The 18585-nt window shown below is 42.8% G+C and overlaps 1 protein-coding gene across 3 annotated transcripts in view; it reads right to left on the bottom strand.

The window, feature by feature from the left end:
- Window positions 1-2039: 2039 nt before the first annotated feature.
- Window positions 2040-18585, bottom strand: part of KLF7 (KLF transcription factor 7) — a 90632-nt gene continuing 74086 nt past the window's right edge. For 2 of the 3 annotated variants that reach the window (XM_019652945.1, XM_019652946.1), the window contains exons 3-4: window positions 14981-15104; window positions 2040-8213 (exon numbers count right to left, since the gene is read on the bottom strand). In XM_019652945.1, the coding sequence (XP_019508490.1) occupies window positions 8162-8213; window positions 14981-15104 (176 nt within the window). In that variant the 3' untranslated portion in view covers window positions 2040-8161. The remainder of the gene's footprint in view (window positions 8214-14980; window positions 15105-18585) is intronic. The other variant, XM_019652948.1, reaches the window with a different exon arrangement.

Below are 18585 nucleotides of genomic sequence, written 5' to 3'. Positions count from 1 at the left end.
ATACGCAACCTCAGATGATGTGTCACATGGTTTACGCACTTCATTCCCCTAGGATGGCCAGGTTACACTTTCAGATTACTGTCTGTTGAACTTGAATTATAGTTATTTTTGTACTAAATTACCAAGCTTTATTCTCTGATTTACTAGTTGACGCCGAGATAAATGTTGCTGGAAGGTGACGCAAAGAACTTGCAACTTCCAAGTAGCGATAGCACAGCAGAGAGTCAACTCACTCAGTATGAAGTGTGGAGTCATTTTCTGTGGGTCAGGCATCTCCCAAGTCTGGAGTCATCCCTGAATTTATATTATATTGCAAAAATGGATGCTCAAAAAAGGTTGTGAAGTGGGTAATGTGCTTTTAGATATATTTTAAACTTTTGTTCCTAAATATGAAAGCTTCAGTCATCTAGAATATTCCCTGAAGTCAACCATCTTGTTTCCTTACACCAAATAGATTAGACTTACCACCTTTTCAAGATTTCAGCACAGTGTAGGTCGTCCCCCATCTAAAATGTCCAATTTGATATGCTTTTGCAAGTCAGGCTTATTATTATAGAATAATAAGCCTTGTTCCAGGTAAGACTGCAAAGCTGTTTTAGCCTTCCTCATGCAAAGAAATATCTAGGCAAACGACTTTGATTATGAGAAGGTTAAATTACTCATCTAGTCAGTCATGGCTCTACTAAAGGACCAGGGACCAAAAGGTAGGGCTGCAGACTCTGGGGCCAGCTTTTCCCACTGGATACTGTAGTTTCTTGTCACTCAGCCCTGGGTTGTCCTGTTGCCCAGCTCACTTGCCTGCTCAAAAGATGTGGCAGCTAATATAGTTACAATTTTCAAAAACATTTTCCTGGCCCCTGCAGCATCTACTGTTCTCTTTACCTTGTTTTATTCAGATGAGAACACAATCACTCAGCTTCCCTGCCAAACCGACCGCAACCCTCCTTACCCGCTTTTCTGTTCAGAACATGTCTCTGCCAAGGCAGCAAGTTCAGTCGCTAGAGCTGCAGTCTTGAATGGGAAGACTTACTGAGAGGTTTCTTGTCAGGTTCATTTGATGAGGGATGGAAGTGATTCGCTATTGTATCCGTTTCCAGAAATCCAAAGTGTGAAAAGAAGGCTCGAGCAGTCCTGTGCCCCATGTAAGGGGCATGTTTATTGTTTTCTTGGGGACTCACCCTGCAAGGGGTGCTGGGATAGCACCAGCTGGACTCTCGACTTTCCTCCTTACTTTGATGTTCTTTCCTGGAAGTCGTGTGTGGGAAAGAAGATTTTAGTTGGGATTCTTTTCAGTTCTGAGAATTTTCCCCAGGCCTTTCACCGCCCTTTTCTTGGTGTTTGAGGCCTTTCACCGCCCTGCTCTCGGTGTTTGAGGCAGCTTGTATTGGCAGCTCACTTCATGCACCATGTATAGCCTCCCCTCCTCCTCAATTCCTCTGCCTCTGGTTAGCCAGCTCATCCCCACGTGGTTACCTAACCATCTCCTGTACTGTGACTCCTCCCACCTCTCCCCTAAACTATTCCCTCCCCTTTGCCCTTCTTCACTCTTCCACAAACCGCTTCAAGCTATCCTTTCTAAATATGCTATTTAATACTATCCCCGAGCAAACTTTCCCCTTCTCTCACCAAATAAACTGCTTTCAGTAAGCCTCTCCTCGCCCCCTAAACAAATAACATCCCATAACCCACCTCATTCTAAAACATTGCTTTTCATAACCTCCAACTATTTGATCCTTCCCTCCCCTCAAAAAAAATAAAAATAAAAAAATAAGCTGTCTTCGGTGTTCCCTCATATTTGTGCACTGAGCTACCGCATTGCAACTATAAAACACATACACACACACACACACACACACACACACACACACACACACACCCAACAACCTCCCAAAGAAAAATGACCTAATACAATCTTTTGCTTTCCCCTTCTCTCTCTGAGAAAGAAAATTCTCATGAGGTAAATAAAGGCCCATTTGTGTCTCTTTGAGGATATTTCTTTCCCAGTAAAATAAGCTAAACAGAAATACAGTAAGGCATTCCAAGGCCAAACACATTCTACTGTTTATTACACATATTACATTCTTAAATAAAAATGCGTCACATAACATTTTTTGCATAGATATCTTACAATATACCAATTTAAAAAAGAATTATGAAACAGACCAGTAACAAAAATAAATTTTTTCTTCATTAATAATTTTGTAACATTAACATACCACCATCATATAATACAAATAATAGTTTTAAATCTTAAGACTTTTGTACAGCAAAAAAACTTGACAAAGTAATATATTTATATATATATATAAAAAGCTTAAAAAAAATAAAATGTCAAAAAAAGGCATAACTGAGGGCTATAAGACTGGGTACTTCTGTGATATATTATAAATACCAGAGAAGGCCTGAGAGAATGTGACCGGGGAGGTGGGGGTGGGGGTGGGGGCTGGGAGTAGGTCTCTCCAAACACACTTGTTAGACACATCTGGCAAAAAGAAAATGTATAGTGCAAAAATAAATTTCTTCAAGCCAACTGTTAAGAGGGTAATAGAGATTTAAAAGAAAAGTGGTTGTGGCTGGGAAGGTGTGTGGTGGGAGTAGGGCGGGGGTGGGTGAAGAGAGAAGGAGTTTGGGGAGATTGGTGGAAAGGAAAGGGGAGGCTTCAAAAATATTAAACATTTGATTTTGCCTCTGTGTTAGCAAGGAGATCTTGGCCATAACAGGTGTACTTTTCCTCCCTGGAATGAAGCAGAAGTGAAAGATAAGGAAAGTAAACTAAGTCTGGGTACAGATAGAAAAATGCATGCTGGGGGGAAAAAAAGGTTGAGAACCAGCCAATGAGCTCAAAAGCCTCTCAGGACCTAGATTTGCAGAAATTATTCGGTCTCTGGTCCAAAGGCCTAGGATTAAAATGTCCCCTCTCCCCACCCTCAGCCCCTCCCCTTTATGTGGAACTCCCAGTGTGGTTTCAATATACTGGCAATTATAAGCATCCATCCCCCCAAAAAGATATTAGGCACTGGTGGCTACTCCTCTTAAACGTCAGTAGCCTGTTTTCCTTCTGCGAAGGTGCAGCAGGTACATATGCACACGTCTAGGTGTGCACACATACCACCCTCATTATTCTGACGTGGGGTCCATTTTATGGCAGTAGACAGAAGCTGGAGTCAAAGCAATTTACAATTCCAAAGCTCACAGTTGAAAAAAATTGTATAAACAGTCCCCAACAAAGAACGGATTAACCTTCCCTCATGTCGGCTGAGAGGGAGCCCTGTTTGGAAAGAGTATCTCGTTTGGGATATTTGTGAAGTGATGGCCTAGGATTTCTCGCTCCATTTTTGATACCTGTTTCCCGAGGACTTATACTTAAATGCAAAACACCTGAAGAATACAGTACTAGATCAGAAGGGTGCACATAAGAAAGTTAATTGCAGCTTTATTATCCCCTGTTCTGGGATCTATTAGAAACCAACAGAGGAGGTTTAAGAGGGTGTTAAAAGCAAGATAAAACCCTGAAGCCTCAGGCAGTTAGTCATGGGATCTCACATCGAGAAGCAGTTTTTGCTTCCTTGGACACATTTTTGTTGTTCCATCTTAAGCATTCCCAAAGATCCTCACTGAGGAAAGCAGGCCATCAAGGAGGCACCGATGTATACTCAGGCCAGCCTCTCTCATTTTTCAAACTGAGATATCACCATGTTTGCCGAAATTCAATCCAGACCCAGAAAGTGAATTCTCTCCTCCAGCCTCCACCCCATGCTTGGCAGGTGGCCACTTCCGGAAGATGCCAGGGAAAGCTTCCGCAAGGACATTTCAACCAAGTTCTACTTAGTAAATTTTCACTTGGCAAAGATCTGGGTGCAACATTGTGGCCAGACAGGCTGGCCTTCATAAGATTTAAAAAAAAGAAACAATGAGCCAGATTTTCGTAGTTAAATGTGTCACATCTCCCTGGCTTTCCCTACCTTCTTCCTTCTCTTAAAACCAACTCATGCCAAAGACAAAAGCACTTTGCACTGTATTTTATGTTTTATGAAATGATCTCCATGGAGGAAGCCATTTTGAACCAATAAAGCTAATCACTAGGTTTTGTTGTTCTTGCCACGTGAGTTTATTTCTCTTGACTTTGCCACAGAATTCAGGAGTGTGGGCTACAGGCAGAATACCCTGGGTGCACTGGATGAGCCGCCCTGAAAGTCCCCTATATTTCCCCTTTGATGCACATAGACATGGCTAATCTGGAAGTTTATCCCAAACTAAAGTCCTTAAAAAAAATCTTCTCTGGCTTCTAGATTCAAAGAAGATTTTTTTTTTTTAAATAGGAATCAGTTCTGCTAATCATGTGTGAGGTTGGCTGTCTTTTTACCCTGTTAGAATCAGGCAATCAAAGATGTAAAAAGGGCACAAGAGGTGCAGAAGGGGAGGAGATGGGGCATTTGAAGGGCTTTGCAAGGGAAAGCACGTACAGAAGAGAAGGAAATGGTCGGCATGAAGTTCATTTTGGGGTCTCCAATATGTTTATAAAATGCAGCTTTGTCATGAAATCCAAACATCTCTTTTTTCTGGACATAACAGTCATCACCACCAGGCATTAAGTTGGGCCAATTAACCATTAGAGGGGCAGGAGGCCAGTAGCTAGGAGCAGCATTTAATTTCAGGTTTCCGCATCTTTGACTTACAGCCAGGTGGTAGGAGAAAAGAAGCACAATTTGAAATAAAGAAAATTGTCCATGGCTTAGAAACACTCTTGTTCTATACATCGAATTCTGAACCCTGGATAAAGTGTGCTAGAGAGGACAACCACAAGAAACACCAGGCCAGGTTTTTCCTTTCAAATTTGGGATCCCCTGGAATTTTAGGAGGTAACAATTTAAACGAAAGCAGTTTACTGTGTTTCAAATGACCGTTAAAGCACTGTTTTAAATAACCTGTCCTCTTGGGAGCAAAGTATTTTCAAGTTAATTCTTGGAAAGCCTGTTCGAGTCCAGCAGGCTCTTACCAACCATCTCTGCCATTTTGGCGATGATGGACATTTGATCACAAATCAGTTTCCAAAATGATTGGGGTTACCCCCACTCCTGTGGATAGGACTGGTTATTATTCACAGGTGTCAACTGGGCCAGAGAAGAACAGTTTCAAAGCCATACACTCACTTAACACCCACCAAATTCTCAGGCCAATTCTCACAGTCAACAAATGGCTCTGAAGCAAGCAATGCCCACCCTCACGGTTCAGCGCACCCTGCTCTGAGAAAGGTTAGGAGCAGATTACAAAGGACCTCACTGATACAAAAGAGAGAGGAATTACTGAACAGTTCAGACACTGATGAAGACCAAAGGGCCTCTGTTCCACCACATTCAAATGAGATCTTTTCAAGACCACAGATGACAACAGGGAGCAAACAAGCAATGATTACTCTTTTGCATTCTTCTTCTTTTTTTTTTTAACTTTCTTTTTAATAGAGCCTTGTGTTGGTCAGCTCAAAAATTAACTTAAGTATTATAAACCCTTAATAATAGCATTTCGAGAGGCAAGAGCAGCTCCAGCTAGGGAGAGGACATTTGTAACTCGTGGCAGCCACGGCTAATGCCATCACTGGTGTGTGCGTGCATTCATGCTGGAGGCTGCTATAGAATGGGAAATCAACGAACCAACAAAATCTGGGGTGTCTAAAGTTTCATCTAGTGCACTGACTGGAGGTGCTACTTTTTAATACAGCTGAGGTTCAAGGTCCCTCACACATCCTTCATCCAGAAAGGATGCACCACACATTCAAATAGAATTCCATGGTACACCCTGATGGACTGGCCACAAAACGCACTCAAATGCAGTAGAGAACTACAAGATTGTCAGTAAGCAGTGCTCCAGAAATTGTTTCTAAGTCATGTATAGTTTTAAATCTTTGGAATAAAACTGATTTTTTTAAATACCCTCCAACTGACATATACATAATTGCCTCTGGCAAATGGGCAGGTTGTGTGTGTGTTTTAGGGTGGCTTTTTCTGTTGGTATGTTTTTGTATTTTGTGTGTGCATTTTTTTTGTCTTTTTTTTTTTTTTTGGTCTAAATGGGAAAAAAAGGAAAAAGAGAAAGAAAAGTTTAAGGGCCAGACCTCAGAATGCCCCAAGTGTCCAAGTGGCAGCTACAGCATTTGTGACAAGGAGGCTCCTTTACCCTCAGACGAGTAGTTTCAACATTTCAGTGAAATCAAAGGTTGCAGAAAGCACATAAACCAAATGCCAAGGATCTTGAAGGTTTGCTGTCATAAACGTATTTGTGGTTCTTATATTATTATTTCCTTTTAAAGACTTCAGTTTTGCATCCCAAATAGGTATGCGGTGGCATTTTAACAGTCAATGAGTCAAACAGTCAAAGGAGGGCAGGAGGGAAGCCAGCTGGTATGAGGAGCAGCAACCGTGTGCGGACCAAATGCCATTTTTATTTTTTAGACGTGTCTTGAAGGGATGGTCCCAGAATATACAAAATATACAATCTGTCCTAATAACCACCCCGCTTGCTTGCATAGGCCATTGAATGGTCCTAAAGGCAGTCTTTGGAGTTGAGGCCAGTGCCAGCTAGCTACGAATGCGGGTAGATGTGTGTGGGGGGTGAGAAGGAAGGAATGGAAACCCCTCTGTTCCTCCTGGGTGCTCTAGGTCCCAAGTCAAGATGGTCTATCCAGAAAACAAAAAAAGTTAGAAATATGTCTCTCCTTTTAGACAGACCATGAGAGAAACATCTCAACCCTTTCCTTAAATGTCCACCCTCCATTCCCACAATGGCATTTTGAATGGTGTGTTTTAACAAGTGGGGTCGCATGAGCTCAGTGGGTATGAGAGAGGAAGATAGGATGATGGTTTCTGAAGTCAACTAGACTTGGGAGGCATCCTCAGTTTTCCCCACTCCTGGAAAGAGTGATATTTTTTTGGCTTTTTGTCAGGTCTTAACCCAGAGTTAGGTTCAATATGCAGCTGCCCTTTGACACTAGCGGCATCTATGCTGAAACTGGTTACAGGGTAGCAATGACACACAGCACTGGGCTGATCACTATGAGCTGAGGTCATGATGCCTCAAGGGGGTGAGAGAACTGTGATGTCCCATCTGATTGGCTGCTTCGAGAGCTGGACATCCAGGTGCTGAGAGAGTCCTGGAGAGGTTTAGTCCATGGAGAAAAGATAAAACATTTAAGCTTCCAAATAAGCTTTTCAAGTTTTCATTAGCAAAAAACAGAGAGATTAAAAAGAAAAAATCTAGCACTGGCAATAAGGTGAGGCTCAAGGGATAGACTGTGATTGATCATCAAGGACTTTATTCTCTTGGCCACTTTGCAGTCATGCTAGAAGTTTCCAGAATCCCTAGTGCATATGGTGTGCAAGAGTCAAAAAGTAAGAAAAGGAAACTCCCTTAAGAGTGAAGTCTAGAGGAATGCAGGCCAGAAAGGTGTAAGGTGTTTCTCCAGAGTCTGCCGCCGCTAAGGCCGTTGGTATCGACTCGAAAGAGCTCAACGGTACTAAGAAGAACCAAAACTGATCAACAGTTCTTTGAGGAAGTTGGACGCACGGACTAGTAGGACTTTTCACACACAAAGGACAAATAAACCAAGAGTTAATTTTGGCTACCAAACTGCAATTTGGTTTTCTAGGTCATTTTCCCCCAACTATTTTAAAAAGAAACATTAGTGCTACACATAGGCAACTTTAAGACGTTGTATTCTCCTATCAAGTTGCACTGAGAAGCAAGTTAAATACGCCCCTCTTACTGCCGTCCACCTGCAGAGACGTCACATCCATTTTCTTTGATTTCCATTGGCAACAGCGGGAAATAATTCCAATAGTGCTGAAGTGAGCAGCCGGTCTGCCTTGCTGAGTTCACCTGGTTTCCTTCTTCTTTGTCTTCTACCATCTGGCTAGGGCAAGGCATAAAGAATAGACGTATATATTTTAAATACAGCTGAGTGCAGGGCAGTGTGTTTGTGGGGGCGGGGGGGAGAGTCTGTGCATTAGAGCGTGTGTGTGTGTATGTGTGTGTGTGTGTACACAGAGGTTTATAAGTGAGAGCTTTCTTCTGCGAGGCAATGGGTGCCCGCCTGAAGTCCAGTCCCCTGCCTCATGACATTTCCTTCAGACAGCGGCCGACGGCATGGCAACTCTGGCCTTTAGGTTTTTTAGATATGTCTCTTCATGTGGAGGGCAAGATGATCAGACCTGGAAAAACACCTAGGAAATATAAACAACAGGGACATGAGAGAGATCCAGGTAAAGAACTCGACTTCCATCACCCCTCAGAAAATGACTAGCCATTCCTTAAAGTGAGACAGCACGTCTGTACTGACAAACAAGACAGTGAGTGGGGAAGGTGAGCTCAAGGCTCAAGTTGCTTGGGCTCAAATCCCAGCTCTTCCCATGGCTGTATGACTATGAGCGTGTTAACCTCTCTGTGCCTTAATTCCTCCTCAGTAAAAAGGTGGTAATTACAGCACTGACCTCAGAGCTTGGGTGTGAGGATTAAATGAGATGATCTATGTAAAGAGCTGAAACTATTGCTTGGCACATAGTAAGCTCTCAGAGAACGTTAACTATTATTATCATACTTGTCATTATTAAAGAAGAAATGAATATCTCTTCTTTTGGAAACGACATGTGTCATGCTCACACACTCTAAATACGCTAAGAATGATTAGTCTGCATCATCGAATGGTGGAACACTAACATTTCAACACCCAGATTTCAGTCTTGAGCTTTATAATTAAAACCCGGAAACACTGCCTACAGGTCTACACAGACACGCTATATTCAAGTCAAGAAAAAGAATGAAGAAGGGTGCTCATGTTTACTGAGTAAGATATAATATGCAGGCATGTGCTAGGCATTTCCCCAATATTACCCCAGTAACATTCTCAGCAACCTTCCACGGTAAGTACTCATACCCTTCTGTGTGTGTGTGGTAAGGAAACGAGGCTAAGGTCACAGAGCTAGTGAGTGACCAGCTTGAGATTAGAAGCCAGGCAGATCTGCAAGCCCACGTTTTCTTGGTACCTAAGGCCCACCACTGCCTTTTTCCTCAGCTTTCAGAGTGAATGCAGTGGCTGTCTTCACTCCTTCCCCTTCCTCCTGACACCACCAACTCGCTTTTCCCTTGGATAGCTACTCTTCTGTGTTCTCAGTTGTATGGGACTGAGGCTTCCTCCTATGGCTAAAATTACAACCATAGTGAACTGCTAAGAGTCAGTCACATGACCCATAAAGGCCAATGACAGCCAGGCCTGGGACATTTGCTGAAACTGGGAAAGATATCTGAGAACCTGGATCCAGCCAAGCCTAGAGACAAATCTAATTCTGTTCTTCTTAGTTACCTGAGCTAATAAATACCCTGTGAGGCTAACACCAGTATAAGTCAGGTGTCTATATACTATAACTAATAGATTGGGCATTTCTATATCCCCATAGCCTACAATCTAAGGTTCTGGCCAGAACCCCCGTGAAGTCAGCACATAAGACAGCAGTCATTCTTAGCTCTGGGTGTGTGCTCTCCTTCTGGATTCTTCTCTTAAATAGGCCACTCTCGTACCTGGGAGAATATTCCTAGGCTCCCCTGAGATCCAAGATACCTTCATAGTCCAAAATTCTTGTTAGGATATTAGCAAGTTACCCTGTTCAGGTTAGCAAAGTTTCCTGTTTGATGCAGGATTTCCCTGTGTGTGTTCATTCTTAAAACAAACAAACAAAAAACCCACTTTATCCCCTGACCCAAACATTCTCCACACACTCTGTTTGTGTTCATTTCTTAAACAGGTACATGTACAGGATAGAACCCCAAAGAAATGAAACAAAGCAGAACAAAGGTAAAATGAAAAAACACAGAAGAATGGGAAATGTACAGTAGTAAACATTCCCATCCAATAAAATGTTGAATAATAATCATTCTAATTATACCCACTTATCTCAGGCCATCATTTAGTATGAGCAAGATATTTGGATGATCCCTTAGCACGCCATCTAAAGGGGATTTGATTTACTATAAAACAGTGATAAATTTTCTGTAAAAGCAAGTACTTGGTGTCACTGGAACACAGAAAAGCAATATAGCCGGCAGGGAATTTAGCATTTATCGTGCATAACTCTGTCCTGTCCTGAGAGTACACTCAGCAGTGCCCACTGTATGTTCTCTTTTTTCCCTTCTTCCCTCCATGCCTCCCTCCCTCCTTCCTTCATCCCAACAGCCTAGAGAAAGAAGATCTAAGTTGGGAAGTTCTTTTTGCAGGTATTTCCCTTTTAAAATTAACATCCTTACAAGAACCCTATAAAAAAAGGTACCATTCTTATCCCCACCACCAGATGAGATATTCATCATGAAGAGGCAAAGCCAAGATGTGAACTCAAGTAGGCTGACTCCAGAGCCCGTGGTCGTAGCCACGCCTGCTTTTTAGACTGAGGAGAAGGGAGAGCTGAATTGTCAATTTGAGTTGGTAGGTAGAATAACAGATGGTCCCCCAAAGTATCTACATCTAATTTTCAGAATCTGTGAACATGTTAGGCTACAAGGCAAAGGGGGATTAAGGTTGTGGATGAGATTAGCGGACCTTAAAACAGGGGGATTATTCTGGATTACCTGGGTAGGGCCATTGTCATCACAAGCGTCCTTAAAAATGGAAGAGGAAAGTAAAAGGGAGAACCAGAGAGATTAACAGCATGAGAAGCACTCAATCGCTTTGATGATGGGGGAATGGGGTCAGGAGACAAGAAATGTGGTCAACCTCCAGAAGCTGGAGGAGACAAGGACGTGGACTCTCCCTTACAGCTTCTGGGGAAAAAAACGCTGCCCTGCTGATACCTGGATTTTAACCCAGTGAGATCTGGGTTGGACTTCTACCGAGCGGTTAGATAATAAATTTGTAAAGCTATGTAAAGATGATGCTAAATTTACAGCAACTGGTAATGGCAGCAACTAGAAAACTGATCCAGAAGCTAATCTGGTCAGGCTTGATTAGTAAAGTCCTGTGAGAAAGCAACAAAGTAGAGACCAAGTATCCTGTGCTCAAGAAAGAGACACAGGGACTTGAGATGGTGAGGAGAGGTCTTGGCAGTGGATGAAACCTCCTTCCTTTCCTTTCCGTAGGCTGAGAACTTAGAGGGTAATAGTATTCTTGATACACAACTTCATTTGAAATAACCATTCAGTAATGTATGTGTTTTAGACTTTTATTCTGCCTTTACCTATCGCCTGCTCTGTGCTGGCTACCTAGCAATATGTACAAACATCTATTTTTACCCCTCAAGTTCTTTGAGGAAAAAAACCAAATCCAATCTGTAACATGGTATGAAATGTAACTGCACCCTTCCATAATCAAACTAGCACCATTATTTGTTCAAATTCTAGGAAGTATGTGATGCTTAGAATTAGACTGGGTCCCTCACTAGAGGGATTTTATTTAAATTCAATACATCAGCAAGATATTTAGTCATGATTCATTTAAATTTAGTAATTTATACTTACTGAGCTCCACATAGGAATAGTAAAAGGTAATAGATAAACTCGGCAACTAGAAATGCAGACTCAAATAATTCTAAGGGTAATCTACCCCCAGAGGGTATTTATGACTATACAGCAGGCAGGTAACCTTAAATAAGAAGGTCCTTAATGATTGAAATTTGTTCATTACAGAGAACTAGTCAAACCCCTATTGTCATTTCTTTTGCTTATGAAAAAGGCATACTCAACTCACGTGGGCAGTAAGCACCAGCGGCCCTCTAGGGCACCAAAGACCTACATACTATCTGGAATTTCTTACCACCTATAAGTGGGCTGACTCAAAGATGAGAGTTCAAAATGCCTCCTCTCAAGTGCCTAAGATCTAGGAGGCACTCCCCGGTAGCAGTCTCCCAAGATTATAGCAGTGCTGAGTCGGCAGAAAAATGGCAGGCATATTACCCCAGTGCAAACAGAGCCCTTTTACCTCCATCAGCAGCCTTATGCTCATGCGCTGAGGAACAAGGTTCCTCCTCTAGCAGCTGGTGACTCAGTGGGCTGCAGGGGTCAGTCAGAGGGCAGGGAAATGGCAGAGCCACCTCATGGCTCTCTCCCTCACCCCAAACCTGAAGCCAAAGATCACAACACCCAATGTCTTCAGGGGTCAGGCCCAAGAAGTAAATGAGGGCAGTGGGCCAAGCGTAAGAAACACACAGCACTGTCTGAGTCCACTTTTGACAAGGCATGAATGTGAAGAAATATTGCCCTCTGGAAGAGGAGACAGCAGAGCGAGAGTGATGATACAGGTCAACTGGTGGTCTGCCTTCATGCTGGAGACCACAGGGAGTGGTGGGGACAGTGAGAAATTAGTGATCCTGTGGTCATCTCAAATGAGTAGTGATTGCTACTCAGCTCCAGGAAATTACAGCCACATGGGAACATGAGCCCACTGTGACCAGATCTGCTTTCTTCCAGACAAAGCCAGAAATACAGAGATTTTTATGGCATCTAGCAATTTTAAATGTTAGCAAAACAAATACTTATGTATTTTTTATTCTAGCCTAGCCTATAGGCAAGAGAAAAGTATACATTAGACTTGGTATGCGCTTTAAGGAAAGGAAACCCCAGTCCTTGCTTAGCCTCTCAATTGGGTAGTCAGATTGCTCAAATTAGAAGAGGCAGGAGGTAGGTTTCTCATGCTCATACACACCGTGGTACCAAGAGGATCCAGCGCCCTGCGAAGGGCCACGGATGCCCTCTGTTTCTGAAGGTAAAAGTCTTCTAAGGAATGCCAGCTCCCCGGTCACTCCAGCCTCTCCTTTCATCTGCCTTGGGACCACTCCAACTCCTGCTGCCACCTCCCAGACCTGCTCTATTCTTAGCACAATCGCTGCGATTGAAACGCAAGGTGCTGCCTGTCATGAGACACTAATGAGAGTCCAACCCCTCATCTCTGACATTGTTAAAAATGCACTGACTGACGGGCCGATGCCACAGAGCTTCGAGCTGCTCACAATCTCTCCCAAATACCATGCCATGGAATTTGTACCGTCCGCTTCACAAGTTTCTAGCTCCAGAAAACACAGTATATTTTGATGAAGATGATGAAGCACAAGACTAACCAAATTACCCCTCTCTCACATCACCTTCACTGGGACATCCAGTTGGTTTGAAACACTTCTCACATAAATCACACAATCAGACTTAATCTTAATGTGTCAACTGCTGAACAGTTGTAAATTCCACAACAAGTCAGTTGACTTGAAGAAATACCAACTCTGGCAATTTCCCCGTAGGAATTCTGTCCATTTCTAAGGATAATAGCAATCCATAATGCACCATCTCCAAGGAATAGCCTCACCATCCTTCAGGGATGGGAGAAGTGTGTGTGCGCCATACTTGGACAACTCACAGCTCACAAAAGACTCATCTTCATCCCAGTGGATACAATGTTCTTCCTCAAAAGGCTGCGGACAAAGAGTCACCATCCACGGAGCTTCTTTATTGGAAGCCAGGGCTAGAGAGGAATGAACTTGAGATGGGAGTTGGGGGAAGATGACAAATACGGAGAAACATGACTGAAGTATAATCTGTAGAAGACCAGCTGCTGGGACATCTAGGTGATGGGATAGAAATGAAAAAGCAGGTTGTGTTCTTGGGTGGCAGGAGAGTGCTTGAAGGAATGAGACAATCGCGTCATGGAGTGTACTTCCTCAGCCCTCGGGTGGGAGGTTATCTCGGGGCTCCAGGAGGCAGGGGGGCTTTATTTAGTCCTTCAAGACTGGAGATAAGAGGAAAATAGCCTCTTCAGGAAGGAGTGAAAAAAAAAGGAGGAAAAACATGAATGTTCCTTTATAAGCATTTTAAAGGCATACCAAGCCAACTGGCCCCCCGTGAGACTTGGCCACCCTTGCCTGGCTTTCCAAACAAACACACACTACTCCGGAGGAAGGCCTGGTGAGGGGCGGTGCCAGCTCAGGGACGGGGGAGGCAGCCGTCGCACTTCCTCCCGCGGAGACCACGGCCTCTGTGGACATCCTGCACACCCCTCCTGCCATCCTGCGAGCGGCTGCCCAAGCGGGGGAACCCTGAGGCTTTCAGGGCTTTTATCGTATTAGAAGCATTTTTCTCATCATATCCAAGACCTTTAGTATTGCATTAAAAAGATGGTTAATTTTCTTAAGCTTCCTTTTAAACACAGAAATAGGATTAGAAGGATAACACGCTCAGATGCAAGCCCATTATTTGATTATGTCTAAACCTAATCCTGCGTTCACCTTGGCCTGCAGAGTCTCCATTTTGGGGTTTATTGGTTGATAATGCCAAGGCTGTCAGATACTATTACTGGTGTAGTATCTGCTGCTACGTGCTCTTTCTTCAACTATCAAATGCTGAAGGTTTGAAATTGAATTATAGGATGCATTCTCAAACCCTCGCCATCTTTTAGACCTTTGTACCTGTATTCAAGGGAGCAAGAATGGTTCAGGCCCCCAAAGAAAATGGGAACTCTCTTCAAAAAAACTCATTTCTATTAATATTTCAGAGGAAAGCCTTATAACTAACTGCCCTTCCAGTAAGCAGGCTTTCTACTCTTTCACGTTATTAAGGAGGCGGGAAAATGGTATCGATGGTAATAAACAGATCAGAAGCAGCAGCTACAGGTGACCATTCTCTATCCTATTACTTTTGACATTGTACTAAAATGACCTGTCCATCATCTGCTGGAGGGTGGGAACTGTGTCTTATTGCGATCCAGTGACTAACATGGTTCTTGGCCTAAAAACTGGTGTTCAGTAAATACTTGTGTAACTAAACCAAGAGCTCACATCATCCCTTGATTACATGCCAGAAGACACCCTCATCTCACTGGTTATCTCAGTGGAGAAGTAAGAGGCATTCCCAGGCCCAAGACTCTGGGGGAGAGGCTTGTGATAAATGGAGGAGCACACGGACAGCCCACCTCCAACCCACCTCCCCCTCTCCCTCTTCCATCCGGGCAGATTCTAAGTTCCTTTACCTGTCGCAGTGGTTGCATTTAAAGGGCTTTGCACCTGTGTGTTTCCTGTAGTGCCTCGTGAGCTCATCGCTTCGTGCAAAACGCCACTCACACCCTTCCCATGAGCACTTGTAAGGCTTCTCACCTACAAGAAGAGATGGAAGGAGCATGGTTAGTGACAGGAACAAAAGGGCCACACACCTGATCTGCTATCTGTTCATCAGTCTTGGAAAAGGGCTGTATAAACCATTCTGAAAAGACAGTTCCTGAACACAGTATGTCATGTTTTCTTTAGCCTCCCAGTGTTTTTGTTGTTGTTATTTATTTATTTAATTTTAACCTTCAAAAGTGGTTTCACAAGACCCTCAAATATGAAGCTGTCACTTCAGTTCCCAGAGTCAGAGAATTTTCTTTGACTGGTAAGGGATCAATTTTTATTTATTTTCTATTCCCTGGAGCACTCTGACCCCCTACAGTCCAAGCAGAAAGGAAATGTGCTATTTTCATCTGAACCACAAATGCTTCTAATTCTATTTTTCTCCAGAACCTACAGTAATTTACCATTTCAGCCTTTTCAGCTTCCTCCCCCATCTTCCCTCCTGCCACAAACTGTAGCCAGGTAGCGGCCTGACCAGGCAAACAGCTCAGGTCTCCCCAAACCACTGCTCCTTCCAGTAAATGGCAGTGGATGCACAGTCATGAGAAAGGGCTACACTTTGAGAGTAAAACAAAAATCACTTGATGGTTCCTGGCTTTTACATGACATACAGTCACACAGTCCTATTTAAGAAGTCCATAACTTAATGACTCCAGCACATTCATATTAGAGAGCACATTCATATTATTACAAAATATTTTTAAAGTCAATTTGTAGAGCGAGGTTTTAGCCACAGTAAAGCTGCTTAGAAGAACTAAATTTGAGCCCTTGTGCTCAAGTGACCTTTTCGCACAATAAATACAGATGGAGGGATATGTAAGAAAAAGTACACGACTTTTTCTTAGACATTTTTTTTTTAAACCCATCAATGTCTGTCACCAAACACGACAGATATTTACCCTTCCAACTGTATGGTTTGCTGGTTCTAATTAAGAATAAAAATAATTTTTAAAACCCCATGAAATCATGAGTTGCTGAGCCCAGCAACTCAGAGGCAGGTTAGCACAGTGGTCATGAGCTCTGAAGCCAACCTTCTTGAGCTCAAATTTCAGTTCAGCCCCTAATTGTCTAAGTTAATAAACCTCTCTGTGCCTCTGTTTTCTTAGAGATAACAGCATGTACCTCTAAGAGTTTGGAGAGGATAAATTAATATTATGTAAGTTAATATGCATTATGTACTCACTAGAACAGTGCCCGGAACATGGAAGACTCACATAACTGGACAATATTATAAACTGCCAAACCCCAAATTTCAGGATGCACACGTGCCAAAGGACTTTACTTCTACATTTTTAATAGCTATCTCTTCACTAGGCAGCACTTAAGGAGACATTGCCCAGGACTATACTTGACTCACTTTCTTCTTTTCACCTTTTTTCTTCCCTTTAAACCTGACTACAAAGTGCTCACAATTCTTTATTTGTATCACCTAGAATCAAACCAAACATGATGGAAAATTTTATTTCATTAAATCGGTGCCCTAGTGAGCCACTGCTCTATAAGACCCATAGAGAAGAGGAATGAGAAACGCGGGCATTTCTTTTAAAGGGAACCAGGGGAACATGAAGGAGAGCTGGAAGCACAGGAGGACATCCATTCAGCTTTGGAAACCAGTAAAAAAAAAAAAAAGAACGAAATCACTGAGCGGTGTTCAAAGTTCACCTTCTGGATCCTTTAAGCCAAAATTTTAGAAAAGTGCACCTGCTGAAGAGAAGGGGGAGAGTGGCAGCGTCCAATCAATTTTGGAAGTAGCACACCTGGGCTCTTTCTGAGCTCATTACAGACACTGTGCCTCAGTGTCCTTATCTGTCAAATGGGGGTGAGCATCCCACACTTACTGTGAGGGCTAAATAAGCTGTCGTGTTTAAGACATGTTGCTTGAGCCTGGCACAGGTAAATATTCAATTCATTTGGACTCCCTTTCCTCCCCAGTGCACCTGTGTCCTCAGCGGCTGGCGAGGAGGCAGGTCTCAACAGGTGTCAATAGAAATTTTCAGAGCTCAGGCTCCAGACAGATGGGGCTGGAGTCACTCTGAGCAACCTAAATATTGGAAAATGGAGTCTATTTAAGGTTTAACTATCTTCTCAGTATATTGATGGAGAATGGACCAGAAAAATGGAGTATTCTTTGGATCTGTTCTGAATGAGTGGGTGCTGAAGGGGAAAATAAGAGACCGCAGTTGGAAAGAGATGTGCCCTCTCAGAGAGGCGTGTTGGCATCCTTCTTAATGCTGTTGATTACCCATGAGGCTTTGTTACTTTAAGGAAACCTGACATGAACAACAACAACAACAAAACTAGAACGAGGCAACAAAGACTTTAGAAATTCAAAATGTCCTCCATTCCAAAAGGCCTTTAAATGCAAGTAAAATTGAAAGTTCCTGGAACCATGGGGACCAAACACACCCCAAATGCAACACGGCAGCTGGAAATCCCATGACATTTTACAGCAACAAGCAGAGACATCCAGTCCCCAAAATCAATGCCACAATCGAACTGACGCGCGCATCACAGGCAACCACATTCTGAAGGGCGCAGGAAGGACAGAGAGAAAATGAAGAAGGTGAAAGTCGATGTCTTTGGGTACTTTTATTTTTAATTTCAGACTGTTTGCTTTTCCTCTTGTGAATTTTTAAAATTAGTTTTGTTTTATTTAGACAAATAATAGCAAGGATTTAGTTATTTCCCAGAAGATAATGCACGGTCTTAGTTAATTCTGGCACAAACCAACTATCCTATCCAGTAGCTATTTCAGTGTCCCTTTGGTCCACTGTGCAGATAGCAACTATGGAGAGCTTGACTTGACTCTGAATCGTATCACCTAACACTGTTTCCTGATTGCAGGTAGGTGCTTCACAGAATAATACTGAGGACAAGCTCCTTTGTACCCTGAGAGTTTCGCCAACTTATATTATACTGATTCTTCAAGCTATTTTCCCAATGTCTGATTAACTTACCTACAAGTTGCCATTTCTGCAAATACTCACTAATAAGAAATTTAAAACAACCAAGATAGAATTCAGCCAAATGAAGGAGCACTGCCTGAAATGGGCAGAGTTAAGAAATCAGAGGAGCAGAAAGAAAATAAGAGAATTGGAAACATGGTTTAAAATTAAGACTCAGGAATAGTGGGGGTTAGACTGACCCCATTTCCGGGCTCTGTGTAGACTTCCACAAACCAATTTCTACTACAAGGCAGGTCAGTAAAATTATGTCAGTATTTTGCATAGCCAAGATTACATCTCCCTGGACACCAGCACCCACTGCTTGATCTTAGGGACAGAACCACCTATACCCACAAATGCATTAGCTTTTATCTTGACAGCCTACCTGAAGATTTCTGCTCATTTTATAAAAGACTTGGGTTTCTTTCTTTATAAAAGAAAGACTTTGGAAGGAAGGAAGGAAGGAAGGAAGGAAGGAAGGAAGGAAGGAAGGAAGGAAGGAAGGAAGGAAGGAAGGAAGGAAG

The sequence above is a fragment of the Hipposideros armiger genome, unplaced genomic scaffold (assembly GCF_001890085.2).
Source record: "Hipposideros armiger isolate ML-2016 unplaced genomic scaffold, ASM189008v1 scaffold_190, whole genome shotgun sequence".
NCBI classification, from domain to species: domain Eukaryota; kingdom Metazoa; phylum Chordata; class Mammalia; order Chiroptera; family Hipposideridae; genus Hipposideros; species Hipposideros armiger.
The sequence above is the reverse complement of the archived record's forward strand: the minus strand, read 5'-3'. Positions and strand labels throughout refer to the sequence as shown.